This window comes from Thamnophis sirtalis, unplaced genomic scaffold, assembly GCF_051295495.1.
Source record: "Thamnophis sirtalis isolate CommonGarterSnake01/CBP01778 unplaced genomic scaffold, rThaSir2_p1.2 scaffold_2, whole genome shotgun sequence".
Classification (NCBI taxonomy): domain Eukaryota; kingdom Metazoa; phylum Chordata; class Lepidosauria; order Squamata; family Natricidae; genus Thamnophis; species Thamnophis sirtalis.
The window spans coordinates 90,930,968-90,944,460 of NW_028261382.1; the positions used below are offsets into that span (position 1 = coordinate 90,930,968).

Consider the following 13,493-nt stretch of genomic DNA (forward strand, 5'->3'; position numbering starts at 1 on the left):
GTTTGTGATCCTATTGTATTTGGACATTTCTTGATTAATGTTGTGTGTTTTCCCAGATTCATATAAGCTGCTCAGATTCCACATTCCAAATTGTAGTTTTAGGTTTATCATGCTTCTAGCAGACCAGGAGATTCTGCCCCATTTAAGGGGTGCCCTTATTCGGGGCCATTGTTAGGTTTTGCCACCGTTGCCATGATTTTCCTGGGAAATAGATAATGTAGTAGTCTTCCCTTTGCTTTCTACACCGTTGTGCACATGCGGTTCAAATGGCTGCCACCACACTCTGTGCTGTTCTGAAGCCATTCTGACCAATATGGCCTCTGCTTTCTGTTGATACTCATGTCCTGGCAGCAGAGTCAGACAGTGAGAAGGTTGGGGAGGAGCATGGGCCAGTCCTGGAGTCTGGGGAAGGCTCGGACGAGGGCTCTCTATCAGAGGCAGAGATGGGGCCAAGGCCATCTGGCAGTGATAGGGTGCCTACAGAGCCAAACAGCAGTGAAGCAGAGGAACAGCTGGAGCCTGTTCCCAATGTGTGCATGCGCAGCGCCGCCAGAAGAAAAAAACCCTCAGAAATCAGGGTCGACTTGGGAGTAAAGTTACAGGTGGAAGGTGATTGTCCTCTCCCATAAGAAATAAAAGAGGAGCGAAAGGGGAGGGGGCTTTTGCAGGAAGCAATTTGTTTGTTTGGTTGTTAGATTCATTTCAGGAGTGTGAAGATTTATCTCTAAATCTCAGAGACTCTGTGCCCAGTCTTTCCTTGCACAGAACCTTATTTGGAAAATATTGACATGGCAGCTTTCCAAGATAGATAAGGTCTGTAGTCATAAATATTCCTTTGAAAGACTTTTTGCCAGGCCTTTGCTGAATGTGAAGGAGAGGAACTCACATTCGTTTAATAAAAGGGGTTTTGTCGAGATCAGGACTCTGCTGCGTCCTTTTGAGGGAAGCCTAGGTCAGAACAGACATGCTCTCTGGGAGTTTCAGGCTCCCCGTGAAAGCAAATGCTTTCCTACAGTCCAAGTGTATATTGGATTAGAAAGGAGTCCTCACAAGAATGTCCATATTTCTGTATTTCAAAAAGTGATTTGGGGTAAGAGCTACCTTGAACGTTTTCCTCACGTGGAGCAATCCAAAACAGAAAGGCATTTAGGTGCTATGCAATTGTTATGATAATGACTTCTCTCCCCCTCAGGCTGTCATGACTGTTCCAGTGAAAGCTCAGACCAGCCCAGTCCAAGTCCAGAGGACAACGGTTGCTGTAACTGGAGCAGCCAATGTCACTGGAACAGGGATTGCAACACCTACACCTGTCCCCAAGCCAGCAAATAGTTCTCCGAACAGTGCAGTGGCCAACCCTTCCACCACTCCGTTGTCTTCCTCTGCCTCTTTATCATCTTCTTCCTCATCCACCACTGTCCTCCAGAACGTTGCTGGCCAAAATATCATTAAACAGGTGAGGATCTCACTCTGCTAAGGAATTGCCGCAGGTAACGTACTGCTGACTATGTTACCCCCCAGGAAATTCACCAGCCGCTCCTGATTTATTACACTCTTAAATTTATTCCAATAAAAGCGCATAACTCCATGTCATTCTCACCAGTCATGGCTCAAAAGAAAGGAGGTGGTAGAATGGAAGAGGAAATTCAGGCTTCCGGCAGCTGTGTTATAAACTAGGAAATAGATCCCAGGAGGCTACTCGGCAGAGGTGAAATTAACTTACCTTCGCTACTGGTTCGCAAATGTGAGCGGCCACCTCTGCGCATGTCTATGACCTTCCGCGCATGCGCAGAGCGTAAAAAAGTGGATGTGATGATGTTCGGGTGGGTGGGTGGAGCCTGCTACCGAGAGCACCTGTAAAGATAAGTGGAATAGCGGGTGGGGGGAGGGAATCCGCTGTGCTACACAATTTAGATTAGCTAGAAAGCGGGAAATCCGACGATTCTAGCTAATATAAAGATTTAAGATTTAGTTTATTTGTATGCCGCCCTTCTCCGGGAGGGACTCAGGGCGGCGAACAACTCAAAAGGGGAACGTGGATACAAACACAATACACGTAATTAAAATACACAAGAGTCATACAGCCATACAAGTCAAATCACACGTCACAGTTGATCTTTGGAAATACCGGTTCACCCCAACTGGTAACATTTTTTTTACTACCGGTTCAGGTGAACCGGTCCGAACCGGTAGCATTTCACCCCTGCTACTCAGCCTTGGAGGGGTGGTCCCATTGCCCATTAATTTGCCTGGTTTTTAAAGAGCTCAAGGTTTTAATAACTGAAAGGCACTTTCCATATCACTTTTGGCCTATCAGCCCTGTTTAGTTGGCACACAATATAACCAGCATGGCTACACACACTCCCACCAGTGTTTTTTAAAACAGATCGATGCCTGTTTTGCTTTGCAGGTGGCTATTACCGGACAGCTAGGCATGAAGAGCCAGACTGGGAGCAGCCTCCCACTTACCACATCCAACTTCCGTATTCAAGGCAAGGATGTCCTGCGTCTTCCTCCGTCCTCCATCACCACAGATGCCAAGGGGCAGACAGTCCTCCGCATCACTCCGGACATGATGGCCACCTTGGCCAAGTCTCAAGTCACTACTGTCAAACTCACTCAAGACCTCTTCAGCACAGCCGCCGCCGCTGGAAGCAACCCTGCAGGGAAGGGCATCTGCGCCACTCTGCGCGTGACGTCAAGCCCCATCCAATCCTCGGACTCTCCGGCCAAGACCAGCACACCCAACACCTCAGCTTCACCTGGTCCTGCTGGACCAACAGTGGTCAAAGTGACGCCAGAGTTGAAAACGGTGGAGTCTGCTGGTTCTGCTTTCCGACTGATGCCTGCTTTGGGCATGTCCGTGGCGGACCACAAGGGCAAGGCCATAACCACAATAGCGTCCTCTGAAGCCAAGCCAGCGGCCACCATAAGGATTGTACAGGGCATGGGAGTGATGCCACCCAAACCTGGCCAGACAATTACAGTAGCCACTCATGCCAAGCATATGGCCTCTTCTTCTTCCGTCAGCATCCCTGGGACCGGCCATACCTCTACGGTTTCCCTGCCCACCATGACGGCTTCTGTCTCCAAGGCCGTCGCCGTGGTGTCAGCGGCGGGAACACCCATATCCATAGGACCAGGAACCTCCACTGTGCGACAGGTTCCTGTCAGCACCACAGTGGTTTCCACCTCCCAGCCAGTAAGTAACGTTGATTTTCCAGGGAGCCCCTGAGACGGGGAAAGTCTCGGCATTGGAGATAATTTGCTTTGTTGCTATTCTGGTTTCTTCCGTCATTAAGAATTGTTTACAAGTGCTGTGTGCAAGGATTACCGTATTTTTCAGAGTATAAGACGCACCTTTTTCCCCTCAAAAAAAGAGGCTGGGTGCATCTTATACACTGAATACATCATTTTTTGCCTCCCCCCCCCCCTTCACCAAAATGGCCATGCAGAGCCTGTAGAAGGCTTTCAGGGAGCTCCTGGGGACTGGGGAGGGCAGAAATGAGCAAAAAACGGCCCATTTTTTGCTCAATTTTACCCCCAGCCCCCAGGAGCACTATGGGTTTCCTAAAGGCTATCCATGCCCTATTTTTATGAAAAGCAGGCCCATTTTCACGAAAAATGGGCCTTTTTTGGCTTGTTTTTGCCCCCCTCATCCCCCCAGGAGCACTCTGCAAGCTCCCTAAAGGCTATTCATGCCTTTTTGGGGGAGAAAAAAACCGGCCTGTTTTCATGAAAATCAGGCTGTTTTGGGGAGATTTGCAAAGTGCAAAAACTTTTTTTTTATTTGCCTCTTAAAAACCTTGGTGCGTCTTATACTCTGTTGCGTCTTATACTTCGAAAAATATGGTATATCTATTGCAATGTTTTGGTGGTTTTTTTTTTTTACATTTTTAAAAATACAAATAATACAAACATAGTACATATACATCTAAGTACAAAAAAGGAAAGGAAAAGGAAAAAAAACAAATATTACAATGCACCCCCACCCCCTGGAGACTCTTTCCCCCCTCCCTTATCGTCTATAACAACTAAAAGATATACAATATATTCTAATTGTGCCCTTATCCCCCTCTAAAACAACATATATTCTTGAGTAGGTTTATTCCCTTTGCCTTCCACCCACACTGAGTTTATAAAATATCCCCCCATATTTCATTATAATTATTTGCTTTGATCACCCTTTTTTAAAATTTAATTCCTGTTGTTAATATATCATTTTTTTGTTGCCATACTCCAAATTTCATTATGCCACTCATTTCTTTGAATATCCCAATTTCATCCCCAATATTTAGCCATCACTAATCTAGCTGCCATTATCAAATTTATGTTGGTAATGACGTTTCGCTTCTCATCCAAGAAGCTTCTGAAGAGCCGAAGAAGCTTCTCGGATGAGAAGCGAAACATCTTCAAAGAGAAAGTCCAGTTGGTTCTCGAAAAACCATCTTTGTGACCACCGTGACCTAAATGACTGAGACTCTCTCTGGACATTTGGATATCTATGGGGCAGAAGAAAGGCTAACAAATGATTTCTGCATATTATTTATTTGCCCAGGGGAAACTGCCTACCCGAATCACCGTGCCCCTCTCGGTCATCAGCCAGCCTGTGAAGGGCAAGAATGTTGTGACTGCGCCCATCATCAAAGGCAACCTCGGGGCCAAGTGAGTAATGCAGGAGGAATCGGGAATCGTTCCGTAATGAATTCCTTAGGGCTGTAATTAGGCCGCCGGAAAGCCAACAAGAGGATTGAAAGTTCTAAAAGGCCCTAATTCTTTTAGCCGCTGAAAACATAAAACAAAATCTCAGCCTGCAGAAGAGGTTAACTAGTGTTCAGTTTGGTGCTTTTTAAAAAAAACACCTGAATGATAGTGAATGTTGCATAGTGTCTTTCTTTATTTGGCTATCACCATTCCCCCCCCTCCCCTAAATTGTTCAAATCCTAACCTGCTTCTGTAGCTATTGCAATGTAATCCTCAGCTCCGCAGAACGTAACATTTTCAGATTGAAAAATTAACGACTGTATTTGTTGTTTTTTCACCAGTTTTTTAAAGCAGGAGGAGGATTTCCTGTCCATCCCTTCAGCTCTATGGCAACCGTGTCTCCCCATAAAACCGTTCCCTTTGCAATGAGATGTGCAGAATTATTCTTTTTTCCCCCCTAGCATTTTTCCCACAGATGATGCAAGGTTCATGTTTCGGGATCAGCTAAAGGTTGATCTGTTGTCTGTGGCAGGAATTGATTCACCAGCTGCCACTTGAGCTGTAGGCCCAAGGTCACCCAGCCAGCTTTCATGCCTGAGTTTCCTGGTTTTTAGCCTGGATGCTTAACCCCTATACCCGTCATGGTGAACCTATGGCACGTGTGCCACAGGTGGCATGCGGAGCCCTCTCTGAGGGCAGACGACCTGTCGCCCCAACTCGGTTCCATCATGCATGAGTGTGCAGCTCCTGCCAGCCACTTGATTTTCAGGTCTCTGCTGTGGGGGGCAGGACGCATGCGGGAGATGCGTGCACATGCTTGGAGGGTGGGGGGGATCATGTGCACATGTACAGGGTGCAGGGGGGAGCACGGGACGGGGGCAGTGCCTCCCCCCTCCCCTGCAATCTATTTTTGGTTCCAGGAGGCTTCAGGGAGGCCTGCTAGGCCCAAAACGGGCCACCGAAAGGGGGGGGTGTCGTGCGTGCATGTGCAGGGGGCCGGGGCTAACGGGAGGTGTTGCACGTGCCTTGCATTACAGGTGTGAGCATGCACATGCATGCTTTCAGCACGCCACGACAAAAAGCTTAGCCATCACTGCCCCATACCAAATCGCCTCATAGTGAAATGTGCAGAATTCAACTGAGATCCTGGAAGCACAGACTTTAAAGTAGAGGCACTACTAGAGGGGAAATTATGTTTCTTCCTAAAGCAGGTGAACATCAATTCCTTCCCTGCTAGAGATGATACTAGTTTGATATTTTAAAAAAACCAGCTTTCACTAGGTAAGGCTTTGGGAGACATCCCTGTGACATTGAATCCTTGCTGGCGTTCTTGTAAACTGTTGGGAACCTGGAGGCTGCAGTAACTAATGCAAAAAGCCCAGCCTCGTGCAAACGAGTCTGTCCCTTAATGCTTCCAATCTCCCCCTGACTTCTGGATGGCTTGCTTTCCACAGCATTAGCGGGTTGGGGCGGAATATCATCCTTACCACTATGCCAGCTGGAACCAAACTGATTGCTGGGAACAAACCCGTGAGCTTCCTGACTGCCCAGCAGTTGCAACAGCTGCAGCAACAAGGACAGGCCGCCCAGGTAAGGAGCCCCATTCAGTGTCTACACGGCTTGGCTTTGAAATATCACCATCGCCTTGACGGTTGCAATTAGTTTTTGGGTGTGATTTATTTATTTGTGCACTTAGAGAGTGATTCGGTCAGAGGTTGAGGATTTGAGGGGCACGGGTGAGGCAAGCTTAGAAATTTGGTTTAAACGACAGACTTTCCCCCTAGCACCATGAGCCATAGTGGCGTAGTGGTTAGAATGCAGTACTGCAGGCTACTTCTGCTGCCTGTAATTTGGCAGTTCGAATCTCACCAGACTCAAGGTTGACTCAGCCTTCCATCCTTCCAAGGTGGGTAAAATGAGGACCCAAATTGTTGGGGGAAAAGAGGCTGACTCTGTAAACCGCTTAGCGAGGGCTGTAAAGCACTGTAAAGTGGTATATAAGTGCTAAGTGCTATTTGCTAGTATTGATATTTTCTGCAGTGTGGGGGAGATTTCTAATCTCATTGTCCCGTTCTGTACAGGTGCGGATTCAGACTGTCCCAGCTTCCCATCTCCAGTCGGGAACAGTCTCCGGCGCTACAAAAGCAGTGTCCACTGTAGTTGTCACAGCAGCCCCATCTCCAAAACAGACCCAGGATCAGCCGTGAAAGTGTCAGCAGAATTACAACTAAATCTCTAGTTCTCTCGCGCCATTTTCACCCGAGCCACGTCTTGCTCAGGTCGGACTTGGCGAGTTGCAGGTTGGTTCCCAATGTAACTAGAAGCATCTCCGGTGGTCCCTTGGGTTCTGAATAGGCAGACCCTCCAATACAAGCCCAGCTAGCGTAGCGTGCTAGTGATGTCCACATTGAGTTTTGAGTGATGGGGAGTCTCTTGGCTTGTGATGGTGGGAGTGTATGTTTCCACAAGGGATTCCAAATAAGACAAGAAGAAGAAAGGGAGTGTTGGAAGTAGCGGACACTGGATTGGACTTTCTGCAATCCGGATTTTTATTGTTTGTTCCCAATGTTTTTGTCTGTTCTGTGTACGTTTATGATTGTTGTTTTGAGATCTGAGACCACTTTGGGTGGGATGGTCCTTCTTTCTGTGTGCAAATGTTTCTCTCGCCCGCAGCAGATTGCACAAGAAAATCTCATTAAGAAGATGAGCTAGTTGTGAACAAAGCCAAGAGTTAAATTCTTTTGTTCTCTCTTAACCCCATTTTGAAAAAATGTTGGTGGCCTTAATGGGACAGGGAAAAATCACTTCTCGAAATCACAGGTGAAGCCAACCTCACCGCAGAGCTTGGTGACCACTTAACTTGCTCACTTTAGTGGAGATTGAGCCTAACTGTTGATTTTTATTGCTTTTTGAATAAAGATTACAAAACGTTATGAACGAACTCTTGGCATGAGCTCAGCTATATTACCTGAACTGTTTTGTTCTATTGTCAGCTATCACTTTTCAAAAGTGATACAGAGTGCAGCAAAGGAATATCTTATTTTGTCTGTATTTTTCCTAAAAGAAAAATGCCACGTCTATGAACCACATGCATACCATGTCCACAGTTTTGCATGGCCTTGGATTTTTTTTTTTAAGTCAGAGTTGCTAGCTATTACGATGTCATCTGACATTAAAATCAGATGTTAATCAAGTTCATTGTACTTTATTACCAGAAAGTGGGAATTCAAATCTAGCATCTACTTTGGGGTGCAAAAATCAAAACAGTTAGGAAAACATAACGAACGATACATGGCACTTTATTTGAAAACTAGTAATGAGAATTGTAGAATTTGGCAGACACCTGCCATTTTCTGTATGTTTATTCAAACAATATAGTAAAATGTACATAATTCAGAAATAAGTATTTTGGATCTTATAGGAGCCCAGAGCAGTTCTGGTGAGCCTGCTTAGCTTCAATCACATGTCTGCAAGACCCAGGAAGGGGGAAAAAAAGATGCCATTGTTTTCGGGAATCAATCATTAACATAATTTGCTTGAGGCAGCTCTTAAAAGCATCCTTGCCCTGAAGTATGAAAAGATGTGTATGCATTGTTTAACGGGCAACTGACAGGTGCTGCGTTCACACAGGAGCCAAAGCACTTCTTTAAAAGAATTTTCAAAGCATAAAGATCCCTCATAAACGCTGGAAGAATGCACAGACTTTGGAATGAAGGGCGAGCCGACATTTATCCTCCTTTAACAGACCATCTAATTCCGCTGTCTGCATACATCCTATTGTTGTGGTCTGCCAGTGACCTGCAGAGCTGGCAGCAGAATCAGACAGTGGGGAGGTTGGGGAGGAACATGGGCCAATCCTGAAGTCTGGGAAAGGCTCGGACCAGGGCTCTGCGTTGGAGGCAGAGAGAGGGCCAGGGCCATCTGTGCTGCCTCTGGAGCTTCCAGAGTCAGACAGCAGCGAGGCAGAGGAATAGGCTCCCCTTGTCTCCAGTGTGCGCATGCGCAGATGCCAGAAAGCAGGAACAGTTAAGACAGAAGGGATGACTCAGAAGTAAGCCTTGGAGGTGATTGGCCCCTCTCGTAGGACATAAAGGAGGAGCAAAGACACGTGAGTCTTTGCAGGAAGCAACTTGGCTCATGCTGGTCAGTTTACCTTCTGAAGCTCCATTTTGACTTTTTGCTCCGTGAGGCTTTGCCAAGCTAATTGCCAGTTAAGTCTTTGGCAGCGTTTCAAGGAAGATAAAGGTGGGTGCTTATCAGCCTTATCCCGAAGGACTTTGGCAGCCTACTGTAGGACTCTTTACAACTATTTGGGACTCATTATGGGCTGTGAATGAACATAATTCACAGCCTTTGAAATAAAAAGAGGGTTTTTGGGACTAAGCACGTGCTTTTTACTGTATCGGGAAGCCTAGGTCAGAACACCTATATAGAACATCAGGGTATCTTAAGGTCCACAAAAGGTAAACCAATTTGCAGAAGTTGGGATTTTTCTTGCTTGAGATGCAGAAGAGGTATAGGATCTCCTGCTTGAGCAGTGGGCTGGACTAGAAGATCTCTGAGGCCCCTTCCAGCAATGTTCTAATTCACATTAATTCAAGTTCTGCCCCGATAGCCATGAGGGTCAACTTAGTTTCTCCTTTTCAAGTTTTTGTAGGCCACTGTTTTTTTGTCTGGTTGACTGGGCTCGCTCTTCTGGAAACACAATAAGAGCCAAGGTGGTGCAGTGGTTAAATGCAGCACTGCAGGCTACTGCTAGATCAGCAGGTCAGCGGTTCAAATCTCACTGGCTCAGGGTTGACTCAGCCTTCCATCCTTCCGAGGTGGGTAAAATGAGGACCCAGATTGTTGGGGGCAATATGCTGACTCTCTGTAAACCGCTTAGAGAGGCCTGAAAAGGCCTATGAAGCGGTATATAAGTCTACTGCTATTGCTCATCAACCAGCATTTCCTTCTTGGCTGGATATTTTTCTCACTGGATTTCAAACCCTCCAGGTAGCAACATGTTCTTGTGTAATGAATACTTGGGATGATCTAAAGACAGTGTAAGACATTCTGACAGATGTACTAAACAGCTTGCAGTAAATACACCAGTCAGTGATCCTGTAAATAGGAAACACAATCCTCTGCTGTAACTAACTTTTCCATTAATTCTGCCTCTTGATGCTGAGGTTATTCCTCATATATTTAATATATCTTGCCGTTCATTCAGGTACTTCATTCATTCACGGGCTATTTCTCCCCATAGTCTAGGTACTTTTTAAACTAAATCTGCAGTGAATTTCAGCAATGTGAAATTGTCTGTCTGTCTTTATACCTACCTAACTACCTATCTTAGTTTGTTTTCCGGGCATCTTTGTGATTTCGCAGAAATTTTTCAGCATTGCCTATCTGGATATTTTTTTCATTACTGGCTATTTTACTTCATGGCTCTGGACTTTTAATCCTAAGAGTCTTTGCTCAAGAGGGCCACAGCAGAGTTGGCTGCCCCTCACAGAAATGCTAGGATTACAACTCAAATTCTCAAAACACACACACACGCAAACACACACACAAGGTTGAATGGATACCTTCAATTCTGGAAACCGTTCATTTCAGAAAGAGCACCGGTTTTCCTGCCCATTCAAAATATTCCCTCTCGGAATCAAAGTTCAAGGTTGCAAATGTTTGCTCTACTAAGACTGGCCAGTGCTTAAAACCACCTATGTTTTCTCCAGTCATGTATTTTCCTATCAGTTCCCTTTGGAAGCACATTGCATTAGCCTACTCCAATAATAACAGAGATCTCACTCACCAATTTACTAAGTAAACTACACTTGGCTAGATTCCCACAATGTGCCCAGGCATAAAGCGAAGCTTCTTCTCCGGTAACACTGTACGACTAACTAGGGCATACAAAACCTTTGCCAGACCAATCCTCCAATACAGCTCGTCTGCCTGGAACCCACGCTGTATATCGGGCATTAATACAATTGAACGGGTCCAGAGGTATTTCACGAGAAGAGTCCTCCACTCCTCTCTGCTCACAATAGAAACGGTCTGACCTAAGCGTAGTACACAAAATTGTCTGCTATGACATCTTACCTGTCAACGACTTCTTCAGCTTCAACCACAATAATACCTGGGAAAACAATAGATACAAACTCAAGGTAAACTGCTTGCAACTCAATTGCAGAAAATACAACTTCAGCAACAGAGTGGTCAACGCCTGGAATGCTCTACCCGGCTCTGTTGATACATCCTCAAACCCCCAAAACTTTAACCTCAAACTGTCTACCGTGGACCTCACCCCATTCCTAAGGGGTCCAGAAAAGGGGGCATGCATAAGTGCACCAGCGTGCCTACCGGCTGTCTTACTGTCCCCATTTATTTGTATTTACTTCCTTGATTCATGTTTATGTTCATGCCTATATTTGTTATCTTGTACATGTTTGACAGACAAACAAAATAATCCATATTTACTAGTCAAGAGTTGACCAAGGCACAACCCAACCCCATGGTAGTTTATTTCAGTGTATGAGCCCAACAAGTGCTCACTCCCAGATAGACACACACAAGCCTTGCTCCCTGCAAACCGTTGCCATTTCAAATACATCAGTATCCATACTAGAAATGGATGGCTCTTCTCCATTCCAAGGGAGGTCGGACTAGAAGACCTCCAAGGCCCCTTCCAAGCTCTATTCTGATTGCCTATTTCTTTCCCGGCCCTCACCTGCCAGCAGGAGAAGCGGGCGGGGCGCCGCCAGGTAAATATCCCGGGCGCTCAAGCGGAGCAGGAGCTCCGCCCCGCCGCGGGTCACCTGTGCGCGCAAAAGGGCGATCCAGGAAGGCGAAAGGGAAGCAGAGCGAGCGCGCCCGCGCACGACCCACTTCAAGCGGGCGAGAGAGAGAGAGGAGGAGAAAAGAAGGAGAAAAAGAAAAGAGAGAAAGAAGAGAAGAAAACTCCCCCAGGGCGAGCACCGGATGTGCCTGGATCAGCCCCCGTCTGGGTTTTCCCCCTTGGCTTTGTAAGGCAGACCGAAAGTTGCGTTTGGAAGCGAGACAAAAGTTGGAGAGAACTTTGCTCCCGTCGTCGGCAGTTCGACTTTTTTTTCCTTTTCTTTTTTCCTTTTCTTTTGGGGAATTCTTGACTCTCTCTTCCCGCATCATCGCTCGCCCCCCCCCCAACATCCCCCTCCCCACTCAACCCCCCCCCACGCCAAAGCGATTAATCGATACATGAAGGCTCCCCTCTCTTAACGCGAAGGAAAGATGAATATCTATCGCCCACCTTCGGGGGCCAAAACGAAGGTCTCCGGCCTGAAATACAGCAGCAAGACCGAGGTGAGCGCTTTACTTTCTGGTTGCGGCTTCCCTTTTCACGGGGAGGAGGCGAAGGGTGGCTTTGAAACAACAACAAAAAAAAGGATATCTGGATTTTTGAAAGGATTATTAATTTTTTGTTGTTCAACCGCGGAGCGATCTGGTGAAGAGTTTGGAAAGCGAAGGCGGCGATGCCGGAATAGTGATGGAATGGATCCTACCCAAGTTTTTCGTCTCTTTTGTTTTCCCTGCCGCCTCTTTGTTGGGCTCCGAAAGGGGGGGTGTCTCTCGAGGGGGATCGGAGCATGGGAGGGGGACTCTCAGGGGGGTCTCGCTCAGGCTTGGTCTCCCTCTGGCGCTTGGAGAGGCTTCATTCCAGAGAGATTTAGGCTTTGGGTGGAAGAGAAAGGAGGCTGGGAGGAAGGAAAGAGGAAAAGAAAAGAAAAGAAATGCGATCCGGGGGCTGAGCTGAGCTGCACAGGTGTGTTCAGCTGGTCATCTAGAGCAGGAAGGTGTGCAAAGGTGAAACAGGGCCTCTTGGTGGAGAAAGGTGGGGAACTCGAAAGCACAGGAGACCAGATCTCTGGGATCTCTGATCCAAGATCAGCAGAGGAAAAAACAGCTAATAACCGGTAGCCCTAGACTTACGACAGCTCATTTAGCGACCATTCAAAGGGATCCCAGGACTGAAAAAAAGTGTTTTTTCACACTTTCGACGGGTGTGGCTCCCCCAGGATCAAAATCCAGAGGGTTGGCTCACTGGCAGTTGCAGTCTCTTGGGGTGACGTGATCACTTTCTGACCAGCAAAATCAACCGGGAAGCCAGGTTCACCGAACAGCCACGTTTACTAAGGGGGAAATCTGCAGTGATTCGCTTAACAACCGTGGCAAGAAAGGCCATAAAATTGGGGCAAGACTCGCTTCACAACTGTCTCGGTTAGCAACAGAAATTTGAGGCTCGGTCGAGACTGTCTGTCATGTTAAGAGCTAAAAAGAGAGATAAAATAAACCAAGTTTTTAAAAAAACTAATAATATATAAGGGTTTTTTTGTATTATCCTTAAATGAATTTAGTTGGTCATATATTATTTTTTTTATCTTTGTGTGCGTGTTACTTATCCCTTTATACATTTTATTTGTCTTTCTGTGTATCTGTGTACCTGTGGTGTGTATGTGTACGCACACAAACACATACACACACAAAATGAAATTTATAAAGGGCTAAGTAACACAAGTTACTTATCCCTTTATAAATTTTATTTGTCTCTCTCTCTGTGCGTGTGCTTACACATTCACACGCAGGTACATAGACACACAGACATACACACAAAAAATAAAATTTATAACACACAAAGATTTAAAAAAATAATATATGGCGAACTAAATCCATTTAAGAATAATGCAAAAGACTCTTGGCTAATAAATCCAATACTCATTCGGGCTAGTTTGAGGCCTGGGCCATCTGATGGATTGACAGCAGATTCTTTGAAA

The 13,493-nt window shown here is 46.2% G+C and overlaps 2 protein-coding genes across 3 annotated transcripts in view; both read left to right on the forward strand.

The window, feature by feature from the left end:
- The window catches only part of NFRKB (nuclear factor related to kappaB binding protein), a 32,428-nt gene extending 24,785 nt beyond the window's left edge, over window positions 1-7,643 (forward strand). For both annotated transcript variants that reach the window (XM_087706362.1, XM_087706363.1), the window contains 5 exons: window positions 1,193-1,453; window positions 2,408-3,199; window positions 4,556-4,662; window positions 6,156-6,291; window positions 6,783-7,643. In XM_087706362.1, coding sequence (XP_087562488.1) covers window positions 1,193-1,453; window positions 2,408-3,199; window positions 4,556-4,662; window positions 6,156-6,291; window positions 6,783-6,908 — 1,422 coding nt within the window. In that variant the 3' untranslated portion in view covers window positions 6,909-7,643. The remainder of the gene's footprint in view (window positions 1-1,192; window positions 1,454-2,407; window positions 3,200-4,555; window positions 4,663-6,155; window positions 6,292-6,782) is intronic.
- A 4,242-nt stretch (window positions 7,644-11,885) lies between these two features.
- The window catches only part of ST14 (ST14 transmembrane serine protease matriptase), a 52,583-nt gene continuing 50,975 nt past the window's right edge, over window positions 11,886-13,493 (forward strand). Inside the window, exon 1 of the mRNA XM_087706364.1 lies at window positions 11,886-12,024. Within this exon, the coding sequence (XP_087562490.1) occupies window positions 11,953-12,024 (72 nt within the window). The 5' untranslated portion in view covers window positions 11,886-11,952. The remainder of the gene's footprint in view (window positions 12,025-13,493) is intronic.